Raw genomic sequence first — 22,517 nt, 5'->3', positions numbered from 1 at the left:
TGACTGGTCCATAGAGTGCTGACACAGCTTCTGCTGTATGCTATGGGCTAGCTCGAGACCAGGCAGCCCAGGAGAGTTATGTAAGGAACATTTGTACTTACTGCTCCATAGGCCACCTAGGGCCCAATCCAGAATAGTGCATGCCGGCTTACTGTAAGGCATGTTTGTGGGCCCTAGCGCCGGGTGAGTGCTGGTGGTAGCCAAATGGCCTGGGCTGAGCTACTGCAGGGCGGCCGCCGGAACTCCACCGCTCAGCAGTTGCAAGGACTACTGAGCAGCAGAGAGGTAAGTGTGGGAATGGGGGGAGGCGGGGTTCCAGGGAGAGGGGAGGCGGAGACAGGGCAGGGAGAAGGCATTCCAGGGGGAGGGAGCGGGGATCGGTGGAGCTTTGCTTCACTAGATCCAGAGCCTCTGCGTCAGGGTCACCGCCTGACACGGATGCTCTTGATTCACTGCCGACCGTTTGGTTGGCGGTGAGTCAAGTAGCCCCATTGTGGAGCTACTCCATTTACCTGGGGGAAGGGGACGAAAATCTCCTTCTCCTGAGGAGCCGCGGTCTGCCTGAAGCGTGCAGGATGCAGCGGCAGCCATTTTTGGCACCACCGCAGCCCCGCACCCCAGGGCAGCTCAGGATTGGGCTGCTAGTCTCCAATGGGTCTACTCAGATCTGCACCAGCTCTTTAGCTCCTATGTTCATATTATTTTGCAAAGATGCGGTTGGAAACTCTAGTTCGTTGGCATGTTTCAGCCTGAGATTATAAATGCTCATTTCAGGTTGCTCACTCAGTTCAACAGCAGACTGAGGTGGGCCCAGCCCACCTGGTCCTAGGTAGGCCCAACCCAAATCCTTCAGGTTCCTCATATCAAAGTTCGGTGTTCCCCCCACCGGCACACAAAGTGCCCTTGGATCATTCCCTCTGTGCTCGCAATCACCCCGTGCCCATCCTGCTGCTGGCTTACCTTCTTCATTGCCCCCTCCAACCCCTGATCACCCCTACCCCAGCTAATTATTCATCATCTAAAAACTCATGTTCCCCAGTGTGGGGAATATAGCATTAATGTGGAATGCAGGGAGCACCAGCAATAGCAACCCTCTACTAACTTCAGCCTTCCTGGTCCCATTGATTTTCCCCTGCAGATGCTTCTCCTGCAACTCTTTCCTCACCCTGAGCTTACTTCCGGAAGCAAGCCCCAGTGAATGTAGAAGGGGAAGGAAGTGTTGCATCCTCTTCTTGTGTTATTTCGCCCCAGAATATTGGAGATCACGTGCTGCAATGAATCATTTGGTTGATTCTGTCTCTACTACTTCCTGCGTTGCAACATTTCAGACGAGTAGAGTTGCTTTATCAGTTAGTACCTAGAGGAACTCCGAAAGTGATGAACTTTTTCCAGTCGCTATGAAATGTTCAAGTTTGTTTAGATTTTTCCCGCAGTAAAATACCAGCTTTTTCTCCTTCTGTTTTACTCCTCTTGGCCGTGGAAAGTCCCCCACCCATAGTGCATATATATATATATATATATATATATATATATATATATATATATATATATATATATATATATATATATATTTGCGGGACTACAAATATAAAACATTTTATATTAAAATGTGTGCTCAAAAAGCACAAGTGAATTAATGAACCCAATGGGCTTAAGCACATTTTAATATAAAATTGCATACATGTAAGTCTACAAGTAAACAAACAAAATGCGTTGATTGCCTTTGAAAAGTAGGTAGTAGCAAAACCACTTGCTTTAGTCACTGTGAAATGATTTAGTAAAAATATTAATTTTATTTTTTGTTTAGAAAAAATTCAAACTTCAAGATGTAATGAATAGTATTTCTGCCATATTATTATTGCCTTTTGCAATGAAAAGTTATCTTTCTTGCTTCATGGCTGAATGAACTCAGTGAACTTCATGGCTGAATGGGGAATTAACCGTTAGCCAATTAACCCCCCTCCCCAGACACCCAGCTCTAGACTGACTCACTACCTGGCACCAGCATTTTCCTCCTGCCCCCCAAATGGCTCTCAAATATCTTGATTTTGCAATCACATGTTCTTCATATGGAGACAAGACTGATTTATCTATCTTTTCAGCACCAATTCCGGGAGAGTGGGAGAAAAGCAGGTGGTGACTTACCAGCTGGGTGGATCACCAGGTTTTTTTAGGGGGTTCAGTTTCTAAAGAAAAAATCTTGAGCAGAACATCAAACCAGGAGAAAATGCTCACCCCTCCAATCGTTCATCCCACCCCAATCCTTCATTCAAGAGATGTTCAAAACAACACCATGCCCTTCAGGAGAGTAGGAGTTAATAGAGAAAAATTATCTTCATCAGATCATTTCCTTAGGTCAATGGTCTTCAACCTGAAATTCTGCCCCTTTCAGGTGCTCTGAACTTTGCCTATTTAGGATGAAGACTTCAGATTCATCATTCTTTATTTACGGTTCACAAACCCAACATGACTTCAGATTGCTTATCTGTTCAGGGTGGTTGTGGAAACCTCCAGGTGGATCCCCAGGTTGATGTGGTGGAGATGAACAAAAAGAGGTAGGCCAGGCTGAGGGTGCCTTAGGGGAAAAAAAAGTCTGATGTTTTGAAATGTTCACACATGACAGTAGTCGCAAGAACTCTGTCCTAAGTCCTGAAGAGTTCTAACAGTGCCATCTACCTTGGAATGAGAAAATAAAAGACACAAATGAGCCAGTATGCCAAAAATAATAAGGAACTCCACAAAGAAACATTGGGCCAGTCACGGGTAGCTCAGTCCCGAGCTGCCCGGCATGCAGGGCTGCAGCGGCACTGAAAATGGCTGCCACTGCATCCTGTGCTCTCCAGGCAGCTGCCACCTCCTCCTTGAGAGAAGGGGACTTTTTTTCCCCTTCCTACAGGTAAACCGAGTAGCCCTGCAATGGCGCTACTCAATTCTACGACGACCCAAAGGTCAGCAGAGAATTCAGAACCTCCGTGTCGGGCGGCCATGGTCTCCACCACTCCACCGGTCTCGCTCCCTCCCTTCCCACTCCCTCCCCCTGGCACACCTCCTCCCCGCCCTTTCCCCAGCCTCCCTCCGCCTCCCCCCTCCCAGAATGCCTCCTCCCCGCCTCCCCCATGCCCCCACCTATGTCTCCACTGCTCGGCAGTCCACATGACCGTTGAGCGGCAGAGCTCCAGCGCTCCACCGGCACTAGCCCAGTGCCCTTCAGCACTGGGCTAGCACTTGCATTGTGCCAGCACTAGGGCCGCAAACACGCCTTATGGCAAGGGTGCGGCAGTGCGCGCTGGCAGTGAGCCGGTGTGTGAAGATTAGGATTTGGCCCTAAATCTCAGCTTCAGTGGCATCACTAGGGCTGTGTGGGCTGCATCGGGTGACACCAGGGTGGGGTGAGGCCCACAGTCTGTCTTGGCTTGCACCTCCTTGAGCAGTGAAGTGGCTAAGTTTGCAGAAGACACCAAACTTTTCCGAGTGGTAAAGACCAGAAGTGATTGTGAGGAGCTCCAGAAGGATCTCTCCAGACTGGCAGAATGGGCAGCAAAATGACAGATGCGTTTCAATGTCAGTAAGTGTAAAGTCATGCACATTGGGGCAAAAAATCAAAACTTTAGATATAGGCTGATGGGTTCTGAGCTGTCTGTGACAGATCGGGAGAGAGATCTTGGGGTGGTGGTGGACAGGTCGATGAAAGTGTCGACCCAATGTGCGGCGGCAGTGAAGAAGGCCAATTCTATGCTTGGGATCATTAGGAAGGGTATTGAGAACAAAACGGTTAGTATTATAATGCCGTTGTACAAATCTATGGCAAGGCCACACCTGGAGTATTGTGTCCAGTTCTGGTCGCCGCATCTCAAAAAGACATAGTGGAAATGGAAAAGGTGCAAAAGAGAGTGAGTAAGAAAATTACTGGGCTGGGGCACCTTCCTTATGAGGAAAGGCTACGGCGTTTGGGCCTCTTCAGCCTAGAAAAGAGACGCTTGAGGGGGGACATGATTGAGACATACAAAATTATGCAGGGAATGGACAGAGTGGATAGGGAGATGCTCTTTACACTCTCACATAATACCAGAACCAGGGGACATCCACTAAAATTGAGTGTTGGGCGGGTTAGGACAGACAAAAGAAAATATTTCTTTACTCAGCGTGTGGTCGGTCTGTGGAACTCCTTGCCACAGGATGTGGTGCTGGCGTCTACCCTAGACGCCTTTAAAAGGGGATTGGACAAGCTTCTGGAGGAAAAATCCATTACGGGGTACAAGCCATGATGAGTATGCGCAACCTCCTGATTTTAGAAATGGGTTATGTCAGAATGCCAGATGCAAGGGAGGGCACCAGGATGAGGTCTCTTGTTATCTGGTGTGCTCCCTGGGGCATTTGGTGGGCCGCTGTGAGATACAGGAAGCTGGACTAGATGGGCCTATGGCCTGATCCAGTGGGGCTCTTCTTATGTTCTTATGTTCTTATGTCCTTGGATGAGAGTGTGTGCTTGCCTGAGGGTGGAGGATTGTTCGGATTGTGGGGCAGGAGGGGTTGAGGCAGCCCTTGGCATGCACAACTCTCTTCCTCTTCTCTCTTTGATCCCCTCCCCTGCTTCTGGCACCTTTTAACCCAGCTGTAGCCATGACCCCCAACAGCCCCCACCTGGCCCCTCCCCTTGCACAAGGCTGTGCCTTGTGCTGGACAGTTGTGGTGCTGCAACAGCCAAGTTCTGTCTCACCCAAAACAGTCCAATGCTGCTGCAGTTGGCAGCTACTTGGGCCTGCTCACTGATACCAAGCAGTCATTCCAGCTGCACAGCCGACCGGAAGACTCAGAACTCAAGCTGGGAACTTGCTGCTGCTTCCTCCTTCTCTTTCTCCATACTTGTTTTCCCATCAGCCTTTCTTGGGACTATCCTTCCCCTCCCAGTGGCGTAGCTAGTGGGGGTGGAGGGGTAGCAATTGCACCAGGCTGCAGGTTGCTTGAGGGCAACTATCTGGCCACCCGCCTACACAATTCCCCCCCTGCAATTGCTGCTCAGGCCTCTTTGAAAAAGTGATGGAAAAAATGGCACTCTTTGCAAGAGGGGCACCAGGGGTCGAAGTTCTGGCTGCTTGCTCCCCTTGCTGCAGGGGCTTCCCTGGTCCCCTCCTCCTTGCTGATGGAGCTGTACCCAAATGGGTGCTCTGTATGCAGCAGGGGGAGGAGTACAGATCTGGAGACCTGAACAGAGAAAGAAGACTTAAATCCCCTTACCCCTGCATAAACTTCCTACTGTGCAATGGGTCTCCTCAGATCTGTGATTTTGCTAGTGCAAGTCCGAGGAGAAAAAGGGGGCAGGGAGGCTGTAGAAAAGGGTGATACGATCTGGTATGCACCATTGCTGCCAAATCCATCCCCCCCCGAGCCTTCCTGCCCCATTGTGCCCCCTCCCCACCCACTCCGTTCTAACCTCCCCTACCCCTCCTGCCTTCTCCAGCATCTTATCTTGATTGGCAGGCAGCTGGGTAACTCCTTGTGCAGGTGGGAAGTGTCTGGCCTTCCCACCGGCACATTGGCTGTGCACTACTCAGCGCACTGCTGGAGTGCCTTTGACAAGTGCACTGACAGCTTTATGGTGAACTTGCATTCTGCTGCCACTCAGTTCCGGTAAGATTTGGTCATAATTCCCTATCTGACTGTAGCTCTGACCCTTGGATTACAGCAAGGTCTGCAATGGACATTCCACCTATGTTTCAACTGTTTCACCGGAAAGGCCAGAAGAGATCTAATCATGAATTCAAGCTGCTTGTTGGTCAGTTCCACACCTATGTAAACCAACAGCCAGACATTTCAGGGAAGACACACAGAGAGATAACTTGTTCTTCCTCCTCCCAGAGAGGACTTTCATGGTGCACACACCCCCTGAAATAATGTCATCCACTTAACCCTCTTTCTGTGCTGCCCTGGGCATTGAGAAACTCTAGGAACCATGACCATCCATCCATCCATCCATCCATCCATCCATCCATCCTGGATTTGAGTTTCTTTAGAGGAAGAGAGCAATGAAGGCACAAAGTGTGTTTGCAATACAGGCGTGTGCCCTGTTTGCTTAATGATGGACCGCAGATATGATGGTGGTCAAAGCACAATAAAAATGCTCTTAATGAGGCAAGCACATCTCCCATATCCTGCAGCAGAGTGACTGTTTACACAACAGAGAGGCTCTTAATGCAAAGTAGAGGCAATCTATCTCCAGCAGCCTGTACCACCAGTTAGTGTCTGGCAGGGAGTGTCTGCTTACACAACGAAGGCAATAGATTGGACTGGATGTTCACTTAATGACCTAATTGCATAACAATGGGGATCTGAGAATGATCAGAGATCGGATAGTAGTGGTAAGTGGTGCACACCTGTATGTATTTTCAAATATTCAGACAACGCATAAGTGGAGACAAACAGGAGGCACTCATACAGAGCAGCAGACCTACCACACCACATCCAATCTCCAGAGAGACAACCTGCACCTCCAGAAGTGACTGCAGTCTACTTTATACCTGATGAGCTTTTACGCGCTCTTGAAATTGAACTGCCTGTTTAGGGGCCCATCCTCAGCCATTAAGAAATGTTAACATTCCTTTGCCAAATTGACTATAGCCAAGCATCACTGCTTGGCAAACCATAGTGTCAGATCCATTCAAAATAGTCAAACTCCCAGCACCTATTATTCCATGACTTTGAGGTCAACACTGTGAAGAAAAGATGTCCATGTTTTAATCCTAGTGTTGCTATGTCATGAAAGTTCATGCAAAGAATTTGAAGGTGAGAGACCAACCCTAATGAATAACCTGTGTAGTTCATATGCACCAGTTTAAGGAGAGTTACTCCAGAGATTGCTTTATATCAGCATGAACCTTACAGTCCATCGTCCTGATACAAGGGAAATATTCCAGCATAAATGGAACTGTGTGCCATGCCAAAAGGAGTCTTGCCTGCTTGATTCTTGTTGCATGATCTCTGCACTGAGCGATGGCTACTGACAAAATGGTTGGCAACCTTCAGTCTTGAAAGACTATGGTATAAGCCTACAGCACCCAGTATTCCCAAGCAGTCTCCCATCCAAGTACTAACCAGGCCTGACCCTGCTTAGCTTCCAAGATCAGGCATGTGCATGGTCTTCCATTAAACAATGGATCAGGAATTGTATACTATGCCAAACAGAAGGGGTGGAGTGAGGACTGAGCGAGGATCTCTTCCATCCATTGAGTGAGGGAAGTGGATCCTAGATTCAGCCCCTAAGCAGTTGAGAAGTGCAGCCTGTGCATACAGTCATGGCGACCCCACTCCAGCATATGTGGATATCAGGATCGGTTTCAGAGGCCGGGTCTTCAGAACCTCATCAATATCATTTTAGATAGCTGTCAATTTTGTACCTGTTTCAGTCCTCAAACATACATTGGATGGAAAAAAATCCAGGCTTATCTAAGTGTTCGTCTGGATTTCAGATGGTATTTGATGTCTAAGGTAAACAGGTGGAGGGTATTTTAAAATCATAGATTCCCTAGGTTACATTTTTGTAATATGCATTGATCTAATCTCATCTACTCTAATTGAGACAATCTTCTATTATTAATTCAGTATTCTTTATTTAAAATATTTTTAGCCTTGCTTTTCTGTCTCATTTGTGGAGCCAAAATTAACTGACAATCAACAAGCGTTAGAATAAAATACAACTAATACAGTCACAGCTGATTTCTAACAAACTTTCCAGCACTGATGCAGCATCAAAGCAGCCGAGAGGTAAGGGAACAAAAGTTCTTTTCCATTGAGGTGGCCTCTGTGACTGCCCTCCACCCCATACAGAATGCAGTCCCCTTTGGGATGCACTGGAAAGTTCGTTAGGATTGGGCTGTTATTCTAATAAATCTGAGAATTTCAATGTTGCAAGGAACTGTTGCAGAACAAATTAAACAATATTTGGGGGAGGTAGAGGCCTTGACATCATATGAGCAGAAATCATTATCTCCCCCCCTTTTTTTAGAACAACCATCTGATAGTATACCGTCATTCTATCAACATTGTTGACAGCAACATGAAAAGTTCTTGACATAATTTTGAAGCGTTCTAGCTTTGGAATGCTGCTCTACTAGTGTTCAAAAATGTATTTTATTAGAAAACATATAACCGAGATTACACTGTTGAGCCATACATCTTGGTTGCATCCTGTACCCATACTATATGCAAAATGTGCTGTTCTTTGGGTGACTTTCAGGTAGCTAGGTGTGCATTGAAACAGGTTGGTCGCTGGGAAAGTTTCAGTTGAGAAAGCTAAATTTCTTGGATTATGAATCATTCTGCGTTGGTCACAGCCAGTCACCTGTCAGTGTCGTCTATAAAAGGAGAGAGCTCTCTGGCATCCATCAGTACATTGGCCATCAAAACATGGACCAGTTGTGTAAGTTGCCTGTTTTCTTTAGAGACATCATTTCAGGTGGTTGGTGTGCTTTGGGTCACAAAATCAAACTTGGTACAAACCTTTCTAACTGCAATTTGTTATCAATAGTCTGAGTGTATTATTATTGTTATTATTTTAACATTGACCTAATTACTGTTACTTGTTTAATGTAAGAACAGTTTAGTACTTACTACTTAAGTAAGTGCTTTCTACCTGTAAGAACAGTTTACCAATGAAGTAAGCTTGCTAGGTCATTGTAGACTGTCTTTTCTTGAAGCGTCTTACTCTCTTTTGGAGACAGTGTCCCGTCAGTCTGTGAAGTGGGTGATCAGTGGGGACTCTATGATTATTGGGGTGCGCATTAATTTTGGCCACCGTGACCAAAACTCAAGGAATTGTGTCCTTTTATTCAATGTGTATTTTCTGTACACAACAGGAACAAAGAAGTCCCAGTGAAGAGGCAATTCAGGTGGTTCTATTTGGGTCTTGCTCCTTCCTTTCAGTTTGATCTTCCCTAGCCAGCAGCTACAATAAACAAAGAAGTTTGGCTGTTCTGAGGATATGATACTCCTTGTTCTGAAATGGTTTTGCTGTGCAAACAGATTGTGTCTCCCCCATTTTTTGCAATTGACATTCTAGCTACAGTTAACATGTTATTAGAGGTCACAATGATGTTTATTTTGTTTTAAAACTTCTTCGATTGGGTTTTTATGAATTATGAATTACTTTTTGGTTTTAATAGTTGTTCTTGTGTGATGGGTTTCATTGCACCTGTGAAACCCCTGGGAAAGTGTTTTTATAACGGGAAGGCAGGATATACATTTTATACAAAAATAAAAAAATAAATATTGTGGCCCAACTGTCACTTAATTCTGAAATTAAGAAGATTGAGAAGATGTTACAAACTCTTGATCAGCCAAACAGTGTGTTAGGTTTTCACAGAAATTTCAATAGCCTTAAGAAGAGACCTGCTAAAATGCCTGACTCAGACCAACCCATCCCCAAAACATGTTCACGTTAGCATAACTCTTGTTAAACCTTTGCTTCTTTGAACAGGTTTCCTGTTCTTACTGCTTACGGCAGCCGTGATCTCTGAAAATCGTGCAGCCGAGCAGGAGGAATGGATGAAGTGTTTCAATGATCCTGACTATGAGGAGCTGTTAGACATTGCCAGGAACGGGCTGGGAAGAACGTCCAAACCACAGACTATTGTGATTGTCGGTGCTGGAATATCTGGACTCACAGCAGCCAAATTACTGAAAGATGCAGGGCATAAGGTAATTTACGTGACAGGGGCCAGTCTTTAATCTTATTGTGTACATTCCATCCTGCTTTCCTCTCATCATGTAACTCAAAGTGGCCCAGGGGCTTTCCACTGCAGGTGTATGGTGCGGACTTAGACCATCTTAGCTTCAGTAAGGTAGCAATATCTTGTATGATCTTGTATGATTTTTACAAGTGCCGCCGCCTAGGGAGGTACGTGGGGCGGCTGCAAGAAATAGGGCCTTCTCAGTAGTGGCACCAACGCTATGGAACTCCCTTCCCCTTGACTTAAGAATGGCTCCCTCTCTTGAGACCTTTCGGCAAGGCCTGAAGACCCTTCTGTTTAAACAGGCCTTCTGAGTTGTTGGCCTTTTAACATCTTTTTAACATCTTTTAATATTTTTTTACAGGCCTGATTCTTTTATGACTTGCTGCTGCTCTATGCTCTTTTTACCTATTTTTACTCTGACTGCTGTTTTTAGTATGTGTTAATATGTTTTTATTTGTTTTTAAATTGTTTTTAATATGTTGTAAGCCGCCTTGAGTCCCTTCGGGGAGAAAGGCGGGGTAGAAATAAAGTTATTATTATTATTATTATGATCAGACCATGTCCTGGGACCCGTCAGCCTCTTGATAAAAGAGGGAAAGGAGTGCCTATGTTGGGATATTATTCCTATGGAGTACCTGACACTGGCAGCATGGGTTCTGCCAGCCCTACAAACTCACCTCCATACAATAGTCTCTGTCAGCAAAGACATCCTTAGCTAGAGACTTTACTGGAGAAGCAAAAGCCAAGTCCAAAGGTCACACTGTGAGGTGGTGAAGTTCTGATTGGAAACCAGGTTATTCCCAGCCTAAGTGGAATAACATTATTACTTAGGGCTGAACATCAGAAGCAGTGCTTGGATGTGGGATTGCCCTGCCTGTGCCACTTCCTGTTGCTTTGACTTTTACCCGAAGTTGCTGTTTTGCTCCCTGTGAACTGAGTCACAATGCGAAGCTTTCACCAACCCTTTTGCCTATTATTTGTCAAAACCACTGATAGATCATTATGTGACAACTGAGGATACTGTCCTGAAAACATGACAAATTGTGTATCCTCACTCTGATCTTGCAAAATATCAGCTTCTTCTGCTGCTTCAGCTTCCTGGAGTTCCCTTAAGCTTATGGCTTCATTCAAACTGCCCAACATCTTCACAGGGTCGATGTGTTTGCCTCTGTCATTGTTGCTTTCCATTATTATAATTAAGGGCTCAGTCCTATCCAACTTTCCAGCTATGGTGAAGCCACAATGCAGCCCAAGGTAAGGGAACAAATGTTCCCATACCTTCAGTAACTGTACTGGTTACTGTACTGTGCTATTATATATTAAAATAAATAAAGTTAATGGGGGGATACACCAACCCTAGTGATGTTACTGCATTTAGGTTGTAAGTATGATATTGTAATTTATTTTGTATAGTCTGGTATGGGCAGAGGTCTATGCAATGAGTTCTGATACAAACCCCTAATGACACCTCTGTCTCAGGGTGTCCCAAGGTTCCTAGGAGGACACTTTGAGAAACACTGCATTAGAGTGTCCAAAGCATTCTACATTCATGATCTCAGTAATTTTTGCGACAGCCTTGAACACTGTGCAGGTATTATTAGACCTACATTACCGTTAGGGAGCTGAGGCAATAATGGGTTGCTTACGGCCAGAGATTGTGTTCAAGCCTGGGGCATGCTTGGAAAGGGAGACTTCCTGCCTCACAGCTCAGAATCTTAATCCCTATATAGCAACTTTCCTGAGTGACGCATTCTAGACTGTGGTACATTCTACTGTGCAATCTAGTTCAACAGGAGATACAGAATTAGGAAGTTATCACACTGTTAGGAGTGTGCATCTATACATAATGAACAGAAAACTGGACTGAATCCGTACAATCCGGCTCGTCCTCTTAGGTCATCAGAGAAGGCCTTTTTACAAGTGCCGCCGCCTAAGGAGGTACGTGGGGTGGCGGCAAGAAATAGGGCCTTCTCAGTAGTGGCACCAACATTATGGAATTCCCTTCCCCTTGACTTGAGAATGGCTCCCTCTCTTGAGACTTTTCGGTGAGGCCTGAAGACCCTTCTGTTTAAACAAGCCTTCTGAGTTCACATCCTTTTTAACATCTTTTCTACATCTTTTAGTATGTTTTTACAGGCCTGATTCCTTTATGATCTGCTGCTCTATGCTCTTTTTACCTGATTTTTTATCTGACTACTGTTTTTTATGATATCTGTCAATGCGTTAATATGTTTTTATCTGTTTGTTAAATTATGTTTTAATCTGCTTTTAACCTATTGTAAGCCACCTTGGGTCCCTTTAGGGAGAAGGGCGGGGTATAAATAAAGTTATTATTATTATTATTATTATTATTATTATTATTATTATTATTATTATTATTATTATTGAATACAGGGCTATTCTCATTTGCCTCAAAATGAAACCACAGGGGTGTTGTGGGCCATTCAGTTCCTGTTGGCTTTCAAAACAAGCGAGTGGGTGCAAGATTTACATTGGAGCAGGGCAGTGTCCAGACTTTCTTTCTTTCTTTCTTTCTTTCTTTCTTTCTTTCTTTCTTTCTTTCTTTCTTTCTTTCTTTCTTTCTTTCTTTCTTTCTTTCTTTCTTCCAACTCCTTTTTTTTAAAAGTGTGAGGTGAGCATCAAAATCCCTATTGGTAGTCCTTCTGATGACTTATGAAATGTTTCCCCACTATGTCCAGATATTGCATTGTTCAGACCATTATTGGGGGGGGGGGGGAGAGAACGATGGCCACCACTTCTGGTGAATGCCATGTTTTTGTGGTGAGACCAGCCCACGTTGTAATGGTCCAGGTGTGATGGGGAGGGGGGGAAGGGGTATCCAAGAGGCAGCTGCTGGGAGGAGTTCTGATTCTCCTTTTACACTTTGAACGTGGTTGAAAAAGCAAGAAAGGACTGCTGCTTTGTTCTGCCAGAAGGTCAGCCCCCAAGCCTTATGATAAGTGCCAAAGAAGAATATGAAAATGGTAGATTTGTGATGAAGGCAACAGTAGTGGTCCTGGCCAAAAACCGGACGTCATGTTTAAAGGCCCTCCAGAGACTTGAGTAGGCCTTTTGAGGACCAGAAAGACTGCATACGACCTCCCTGGCCCTTTGAACGCCTCCTAGGGGAGGGAGGCAGTGAGCAGAGGTGGCCCTTGGGGTGGCACGGCTGGGTTGGCAGCGCCTGAGCCCCCCCAGCCATGCTGCCTGAGGTCACTTGCATCCATGGATCCCCCCCCCCCGGTATGCCACTAGAAGGCAACAAGCTCACAATATATGAACGCTGACAGGAAAAAAAAGTCTTTTAGTGCTGACAGTGAATGAAGACACAGGCCACTTCTTTCTCCTTTCGCAGCCCTCTATTCCTGAATGCAGAGATCATGAGAATTATGCACATTTTGGGCATTGCAGTCTGTTGGGATTGCAACAGAGTGAACTAAAAACAAGCACGATGTCTTTGTTCCTAGGTGCAGGTCCTGGAAGCCAGTGATCGTGTGGGGGGTCGGATAAAAACCTATCGTGAAAAAGACTGGTATGTGGATTTGGGACCTATGCGCCTGCCCAAACACCAAAAGTAAGGAGAAAGGGAAATCCCTTAGAAAACCTGCTTTATCTCCTGTGGTTACATGCATGAGATTCAAAGGGGATAATGGGGGTGGGAGGGAATGCTTAATCAAGAACATTCACGTTCTTGATTTCCTTCTCAGTCAACTGCAATATGTGCAGAATTAGTGTGAAATCCAGACAGCTGAACAGGGAAGAGAAACAGCTGAACAGGGAAGAGCAACAGAGTACAGAGTGTATGTTGGATTGGGGGTAGTATAAAAAGTAAATGTATTTAAACATATATTCCTATCTTGTATATTATCTGACAACCTTCTGATCTGCAAAAGTTTGATAACTGATTTGCAACTTGAGGTATAAAACCATCGCATGCTACCATATGATACTGCTTTGCATTTTAAAAGTACTTTTCGATCTTTCTTTGTTCTTTTCAGAATTGTTCGTGAATATCTGAAGAAGATGAACCTCCAATTAAGTCCATTTGTTCAGACTGATAAGAATGCCTGGTGTTTGTTTAGAAATATAAGACAAAGAGTGGCAGATGTACAAGCAAACTCTAATCTCTTTGGGTTTGAATTGTTCCCCAGTGAGAGGGGAAAGAGTCCTGGCCAACTCTATGAAGAAACACTGGATAAGGTAGGCACAGTGTGAAGCCGAGAATTCAGGCTACAATCCTATCCATACTTTCCTGGGAGTAAGCCCCATTGACTACAATGGGACTTCTGAGTAGATATGCCTAGGATTGGGCTCTAAGTCCTCTAACTGGCATACTCATATAACATTCACCCTTACGTGGAGGTAAACTCTGCATTTAATATTCTGTGTCAAAGCCGCTTGGCAGCACATGAACTGGCCCCGAATATATCCCACACCACACTTCTCAAGTATAGTCCCAAAGTCCCATCAGTTTCAAAAGTGGCATGACGGCAAGGAGAGGACTCCATTCCTTGGAGTGCATAAAATGAGTTGCACAATTCTTTAGATTGGTGCCATTGTTGTTTATATCCTGCCACTAGTGTTCATCAGTGAATATAGTGTTCTAGTATTTATCCTTTACAGTTTTGTGAATTTCATTGTCCTTGACCTGTCAAGTGTAGTTGAAGCACAGTAGTATGATCATGTGTGTAAAGATGAACCTGTTTATCCCTTAGTGATTTTTATGTTTTTTTATTATTATTATTATTATTATTATTATTATTATTAGTAGTAGTAGTAGTAGTATTAACAGTATTTATATACCGCTTTTCAACTAAAAGTTCACAAAGCGGTTTACCGAGAAAAATCAAATGTTTATGTTTTATGTTTTCTATAACTGATGCATCATCCACGACATATCCATGACAGATGTCATCATTCCTAACTGTAAAAACCTGAATATACATTTAATAGCTAGAATATTTTATATATTGCTCTTTGTTTATCTGTTATGTATCTTTTGATTCTTGCACAGGCAACAACAAACTGCACGCTTTTGAAGGAGAAATATGACACATTTTCCGTTCAGGTAAGAAGAGTGAATCTTTGCTTGTCTCTAAAGTCAAACCTATTCTGATCTTCTGAATATTTCTTCAAATGATTCATTGGAGCTCCTTTGCATATGGCTGCTAACGATCTTCATGTGGTCTTTTTCAAGCACATCCAAAAGATCTCACTCAGTATTCATATTTTTTAAATAGATATAGTCAGATAATGACCCTATTCAATTATTTAATAGAAAACACACAACGTACTCATGATCCTAAACATTTTGATTAATTATATTCAGAATTCGTTGTTGTTTAGTTACCATGACTGCTCAGATAGCTTATTCAGTTTTTTGTTTTTTTTTTTTTGGGGGGGGGGAGGGAAGTATTTAGTATTTCATATGTAGTATGAACATTTGTCAAAAGTACCCGTATTTCTGGCTAGTTGACTGTTTCTATACACTGAAGTTCATTTTTGAGAATCAGACAGTCTTCATTTTGGCAAGAAACAAACTAAGGGCACAATTCTAATCAGGTCTACTCATGACAGAGTGGATAGAGAGATGCTCTTTAGACTCTCACACAACACCAGAACCAGGGGACATCCACTAAAATTGAGAGTTGGGAGAGTTAGGACAGACAAAAGAAAATATTTCTTTACTCAGTGTGTGGTTGGTCTGTGGAACTCCTTGCCAAGCATATGGTGATGGCATCTGGCCTAGATGCCTTTAAAAGTGGATTGGACAAATTTCTGGAGGAAAAATCCATTACGGGTTACAAGCCATAATGGGTATGTGCAACCTCCGGATTTTAGAAATGGGCTATGTCAGAATGCCAGATGCAAGGGAGGGCACCAGGATGTAGGTCTCTTGTTGTCTTGTGTGCTCCCTGAAGCATTTGGTGGGCCATTGTGAGGTACAGGAAGCTGGACTAGATGGGCCTATGGCCTGATCCAGCGAGGCTCTTCTTATGTTCTTCTCCGCATAGGGATTGAAATTGCAAGTCCCTTTAGATTTATAGCATGGCCATGGCTCAAAAATAAGGGCTTCTGTTAATCTGTGCTATCTTTCAACATATTGTCTGAAAAGTGGTAAAATTCAGTGGAATAAAGAACTAAAGGTTTACATGGTTCAGATCCATAGTGTGTTTTCTGCTTCCTTTTTTTTTTTTTTTTTTTTTGGTATTTTTGTATTTAGCTGCTAAAGCAGATTGCAGGAGAGAAGGGGGAATATCTCTTTAGCTTTGTTGAGCATCCATTTAATTAATATATTAGAATCAAACTGAATGTGATGGTTGTTCTTAGCAGCCACAATTGAACTACAGCAAAGGTTCAAACTTTTTAACCGGAGGGCCACATCATCTCTCTGACACTGTGTTCAGGGACCAGGAAAAAAAAGAATTGATTTACATTTAAAATTTACATAAATTTACATAAATGAATATATTAGAGATGGGACTTATATGAATGAATGAAGGTCTATATGAATGAATGAATATAGCTCATGGCCTATAAAAGGCTTTGCACAAAGCAAGGCCGGCCTTTCCTTCACTGCCACTTTTGCATCACAGACGTGAAACAGCAAGCAGTGGAGGGAGCCTTTGGCCCGCAGCTCATACAAGAGGTTGAACAGTCACCCTCATGCTGACAGCAGTTGCGTCAGGCCAGCTCAGGCTCCGCCAAGTCTCCGGAGGGCCAGAGGCTCATTAGAGACTGAGGGCTCCTCGCGGGCTGGATTGGGGATCCCCGAGGGCTGCAAATGGCCCCCGGGCCAGGGTTTGGGCTCCCCTGAACTAAAGCCTGAACCTGCCAGCCCCCAGTCTTAGAAAAGACTTGCATTGGGTAATGAAAAAACAAAATAAATTTCAGAATTGAAAATAGGAAGTATTTGTATTTTGGACCACCTGTTCACTCAAATTTCATTTCCTCCAACCAGGAATACCTAATTAAAGTAGGAAACCTAAGCAGAGAAGCTGTTAATATGATTGGTGATCTCATGAATGAAGATGGTGGATTCTATGCTTCATTTCTTAACTCTGCCAGCGAATTTGTGACTTTCTATGATGATGACAGGTAAGAGGGGAGGGTTGTAATCTTTTAACAGGTATGACGTGAAGTGTTTGTTTTTATTAGATGTGAAGCAGCCTAAGAAAAGACAGTTATATGTTCATTTTAGCTGATTCAAAGTGAAAACACTTGTGTTAGAGGACAGGTATGGCATCGTGAGGTCAGTATTGTGGACTAATGAAGGCCCATTGTCTGACCTCTGAGACCACTTCTGTGCCCGTAATCTTCATGCAGAAAGGGAGTGTCTCAGCAGAGAGAGTGGCTGCACAGCCATCTCCCTGCAATGATGCGGCGGCCTTGGGGGTGAAAGCCCTTGGGGGTTGGGCACCTAGAGGAAGCCACAATGGAGTGACTGAGTTAAATCCTATCCAACTTTCTAGCAGCGGTACAGCCACAGTGCAGCCCCAAGGAAACACATGTTCTCATACTTTGAGGAGGCCTCAGTGACTGCCCCTCCACTACAGGATGCAGCACACGGCCCAATTGGTACAGCTGCACCAACACTGGAAAACTGGATAGGTTTGAGCCCACTGTTACCAAAGAGAGTTGCACTGTCATTGCCTCTCGGTAGAACCCAACAAGGTAGGAAGGGTCTTACAGAGCATCCTTTGCTGGCAAACCCCAGTAAATCTGGACCTCGATTTCATTAGCCCCCAAGTTGGCTAGCAACTTGCTCGGAAATCTATTAGAATGAACAACAGTGGATGCCTATTCCTGTCAGCTTGTTGGCCTTTGGTCAGTGACAGGCAGCGTGGCTGTTCCTGAAACAGAAGCTGAGCGCAGATTTGGCAGGCTAACACAGATCTTTTGTGAGACAAGATGTGTCTCTCCTCTCAATGCTAAGGAAAGGTTTGTGTTGAATGAAGATGAGAATGTGCAAGCTCTTAGTTTTAGAGGCAGGTTGCCTCTGATTGCCAGATGCAGGGGAGGGCACCAGGACGCAGGTTGTGTCTGTTGTCTTGTGTGCTCCCTGGGGCATTTGGTGGGCCACTGTGAGATACAGGAAGCTGGACTAGATGGGCCTTTGGCCTGATCCAGTGGGGCTCTTCTCATGTTCTTTTGTTCTTAAGGGATTTGAGGAGTATTGAATTGTCTAAGTCAGTGTTTCTCAAGCTGTGGGTTGGGACCCACTAGGTGGGTCACGAGCCTATTTCAAGTGTGTCCCCATTAATTTAAATATTTTATTTTTAATATATTAGACTTGATGCTCCCACAGTATGTGAATGCATTTGGGAAATGTTACAGACCTGTACTTTTAACAAGCTACTATGTACATTCTTTTAACAATGATAATAAATGGGACTTACTCCTGGGTAAGTGTGGGTAGGATTATAGCCTAGGATTGCGAAAAATTTTCCTGCTTGATGATGTCACTTCCGGTCACAACATCACTTCTGGCGGGTCCTGACAGATTCTCATTCTAAAAAGTGGGTCCTGGTGCTAAATGTGTGAGAGCCACTGGTCTAAGTAATGGGAGAGGTGTATAATCTAGGAGTTGACTTTTTGATAGGGAAAAGGATTGATGTGTGACAAGGGAAGACCATAGAGGCCTATAGAGAATACAGTGATGAGATAGTGAGGGACTGTTCTAGATGCATCCTAACATAGACCAATAACCAAAGAGTCTTCATTCCGGAGTTATAATTAATGAAACATATATTGTATAATGTTTTTTGCTCAAGTTGCTCAGATGGATTTTGTCCAAGGAATTGGTCTGTTCACTGGTTTCCTGTTCTCTTTCCTCCTCTCATCCGGACCTCCTCAGTTTTGAAGAAATCACCGGTGGGTTTGATCAACTCCCCCAGAGCTTCTTGCGTGAAATGCCCGGGACAGTCTGTTTTAACTGCCCTGTAGAGAAGATCAGTCACACAAGCAAGAAAGTCAGGGTGTATTACCAGAAGCCTGGCAAAAAATTCTTGTCATGTCTGACTGCTGACTACGTCCTCGTCACAGCTACCGCCAAAGCCACACGACTCATCACTTTCCAGCCACCTCTTTCCCATGTGAAGGCTCATGCCCTGCGCTCCTATCATTATGCAAGCTCTACGAAAATTGCCTTGGCTTGCACAGAAAGGTTTTGGGAGAAGGATGGGATTCGAGGTGGGCGCTCAATCACAGATCGCCCGTCTCGTGTCATCTACTACCCGAACCATGACTTCCCCAGTGGACTTGGGGTTCTCCTTGCTTCTTATACATGGCAAGATGATGCAGATTTCTTTGTTCCCCTCAGTGAGGAAAAGTGTGTTGATGTAGTGATGGATGACCTATCAGCCATCCACCAAGTGTCCAAAGATTATCTCCGATCTGTTTGCAAGAGGCATGTGGTACAAAAGTGGGCTCTGGATCAGTTTTCAATGGCAGCCTTTGCGTCCCCAACCCCATTCCAGTTTAAGCACCTCTTCAAAGCTCTGTCTCAGAATGAAGGGAGAGTCTTCTTTGCTGGAGAACACACAGCCAGTCCTCATGCTTGGATTGATACTGCAATGAAATCTGCGATAAGGGCAGCAAGTCGTATTCACAGCAGCACCAGTTCTGTATGTCCAGGGTCAGAAAACCCAGCCTAGGTGGTATGCCAGATGCCTTAATGACATTTATTTAAGAAATATGTCTGCAGAACAGAAATTTAAATAAATGCTTATCATAAAACTTGTGCTACTGTGATTGACTGATGTACTGAGTCAAAGGGCAGACTTGAATGTGGAAAGTCAGAATTCCACATCTCATGAGCAGGGCATTAGTTGTGTGTCAACTTCCAGAGTCCCACTACACTTAATAAATCACCATCTGGTTCTCTTGTTATGGATGCTTTGGAGAAAAGTGCCAGAGGACAAACTGAAGGGTGGAAAACTCATGTGCAGGGAGTAGGGGGAGGTCCTATACTCCTCACCTGTTCATGCTTTCATCTGTTTTATTATGACCTCTCCTACCTCTTTACACAATTGGAAGAGAACCTTTATTAAACACACACACCTGCCGTAATGATGCCTAATTTGTTCTATATGCCAGACTGATTCCAGTGACTGTGGGCACAATCCTATCCAATTTTCCAGTGCCTGTGTAGCCATGCCAATGGGGCATGCACTGCAACCTGTGGTGGTGAGGCAGTCACAGAGGCCTCCTTAAGGTATGGGGACATTTGTTCCTTTACCTTGGGGTCGCATTGCTGCTGCACCGGTGCTAGAAAATTGAACAGGATTGGACCCTGTGTCCAAAGCAACCTGAGTTTATCTCTTTCCCACAATGACATGTGGTATGTTGAATTTGTCTGGTAAAGGCTTTGACCATATGCTATAGCCAATGAACAAATCAAGTTGGGATGATTCAATTTTATGACATACAAAATGGTCTTCATGGGCACAGACTGCGTGGAGATAGGGCACCGTTTGAGGGGGAAGTGGAAAGTTGGGATATAAATGTCTAAACAAACAACCAAATGGATCCTATTTATGACATACAAAATGGTCTTCATGGGCACAGACTGCGTGGAGATAGGGCACCGTTTGAGGGGGAAGTGGAAAGTTGGGATATAAATGTCTAAACAAACAACCAAATGGATCCTATTTTATAGTATAAGTGGTTACAGAAAGATACATCCAACCTGACACTGTTTGGTACAGAACCCATACCCATATAGGTTACCCAATATTGGGTTAGATGGATATGAGAACATACGAAAAGCACAGTGTGGAGCAATTGTTTCTTTTGTGTGCCTTCAATCTTTGGCCAATCTGTTGGGGAATCACTGGTTGCAGGCTTATGAGAGATGGAGAATAACTTCTTTCTCCTTACTCTCTCCACAACTCACATAATTTTATGAGACCCAATCATGTCCCTGCTTAATGTGGCTACACAGCAGTGTCGTATCATTAGCTGTCTTATACTCAATTGCTTTCCTTATGGATGGAATTGTTCTTCATCATAGCTGGCAACACACTGGGTCAACGGTTTCAATGAGTTACTCATCCTGAACCAAGTTCTCTCTTCTGGTTCATCATCAACAGCTCAGAATCCATCAGTTGGGATTTTTTACCCAAATATGAATCACTTTGCGCTTAAATTACAAACTTTGCGCAAATCTTCAAATGTGAATCACTGTGCGCTTGGTTGCCCCTTCACACGATCTGCCAAAGTCCTTTTGAATCTCACTTCAGTCTGCTTTGGTGGAAATACTCTGAAGAGTTTGGTGTTATCTGCAAGAGGAGAGCGACCAAGGCAGATTCAGCTGCTCTTCATTCCTTCTTACATCCTTTGCAGAATGTTTGGAACTGCTGTTAATGTCTGCCCCTGTCCCTGATGCCCTGCCACTATTGCATTTAGGCAGGCCCCCAAAACCTGGGTAGAAGAATGCAGCCTGTTGCATGATCCTTCTTGACAAAATAGGAATGGCAGGTTACACTGGAAGTGTCTAACCTGTCCTGCACATCACATCCTGATCTATTTAAGAGGACTGTGAGGAAGGAGTGAGGGGAGTGGACAGAGAAGCGGATCAATGCTGCCTGCACAGTTGTTGTTTTTTTTTTGGGGGGGGGCAGTGGCAATCTGCTTTCCTATCCATTTGTCTTGATTCTTCCTTGTGTAGTCCATTTAAACAAACTGGTAAATGCACTTCCTGATTCACTTAAAGGGACCACGTGAGAAAGGAGCAAAGTGAGTGGGTAGGAAAGTGGATGATACTGCTTGTGTTGAGTGGAGGTAGGCAGTAGCACACACTGGGTGAAGGGCACCTTGAGCCAGCAATTCCTAAGGTCCCCAATCTTGATGTTAACCGCTTTCTCCACTTAATGAATGGGCTGGCACTGGATTGTGGTACTAGAGTATTTGTGTCCTGGATGATAGTATCCTTAACAAATGTGTCCCAGTCACTGGCATCTCTGGACATTTGCGACTGGGTGGTTTTTGTTTTTTTAAATTTGTGTGTGTGTGTGCCCGTCCCCTGGTTATTTGCATCCCACGATAACTCGGCAACAAACTGAAAATAACTGGGCCACAAATTCCATGTTATATATCCTCAGCCTCTTATTCTAGCCCGAACCCTATCTTTGCATTTTAAAAATAAAATATATACATCTATTATGACACAAATGTCTGGGACGCAAAAAGAACGGCCACAAATGTCCACTACCAAATTAGACTGGGACCCAATTGTCCAGGATGCAAGGGTCCTGTCACTCTAGATTACACAAACGCATCGGTAAAGCAGCTACCACGTTTTCCAGACTCACAAAGAGAGTCTGGTCCAAAAAGAAGCTGACAGAACATACCAAGATCCAGGTCTACAGAGCTTGCGTCCTGAGTACACTTCTGTACTGCAGCGAGTCATGGACTCTTCGCTCACAACAGGAGAGGAAACTGAACTCTTTCCACATGCGCTGCCTCCGGCGCATTCTCGGCATGACCTGGCAGGACAAAGTTCCAAACAACACAGTCCTGGAACATGCTGGAATCCCTAGCATGTATGCACTGCTGAAACAGAGATGCCTGCGTTGGCTCGGTCATGTTGTGAGAATGGATGATGGCCGGATCCCAGAGGATCTCCTCTATGGAGAACTCGTGCAAGGAAAGCGCCCTACAGGTAGACCACAGCTGCGATACAAGGACATCTGCAAGAGGGATCTGAAGGCCTTAGGAGTGGACCTCAACAAGTGAGAAACCCTGGCCTCGAAGCGGCCTGCTTGGAGGCAGGCTGTGCAGCATGGCCTT

General features: G+C 44.5%; 1 protein-coding gene across 1 annotated transcript; it reads left to right on the top strand.

Annotated features, from left to right (window-relative positions):
- Positions 1 to 204: 204 nt before the first annotated feature.
- On the top strand, positions 205 to 21,111 carry LOC136639021 (L-amino-acid oxidase-like). The gene is made up of 10 exons (XM_066613050.1): positions 205 to 285; positions 2,494 to 2,555; positions 8,328 to 8,413; positions 9,470 to 9,690; positions 13,193 to 13,299; positions 13,724 to 13,925; positions 14,740 to 14,793; positions 16,687 to 16,823; positions 18,583 to 19,346; positions 21,020 to 21,111. The coding sequence occupies exons 1-10, from the start codon at positions 205 to 207 to the stop codon at positions 21,109 to 21,111; spliced, it is 1,806 nt and encodes a 601-aa protein (XP_066469147.1).
- The last annotated feature ends 1,406 nt before the right edge of the window (positions 21,112 to 22,517 follow it).

This window comes from Tiliqua scincoides, chromosome 2, assembly GCF_035046505.1.
Source record: "Tiliqua scincoides isolate rTilSci1 chromosome 2, rTilSci1.hap2, whole genome shotgun sequence".
Taxonomy (NCBI): domain Eukaryota; kingdom Metazoa; phylum Chordata; class Lepidosauria; order Squamata; family Scincidae; genus Tiliqua; species Tiliqua scincoides.
Note: the sequence above shows the minus strand (reverse complement) of the source record. Positions and strands in the feature narration are given on the sequence as shown.

What these genes read in the sequence shown, in the direction of transcription:
- LOC136639021 (XM_066613050.1), top strand. Translation starts at nt 205, where the DNA reads ATGGCCTGGGCTGAGCTACTGCAGGGCGGCCGCCGGAACTCCACCGCT. An exon ending in ATGAAGAAACACTGGATAAG is followed by an intron (nt 13,926 to 14,739) that starts GTAGGCACAGTG and finishes ATTCTTGCACAG; the next exon opens with GCAACAACAAACTGCACGCT. An exon ending in ATGACACATTTTCCGTTCAG is followed by an intron (nt 14,794 to 16,686) that starts GTAAGAAGAGTG and finishes TCCTCCAACCAG; the next exon opens with GAATACCTAATTAAAGTAGG.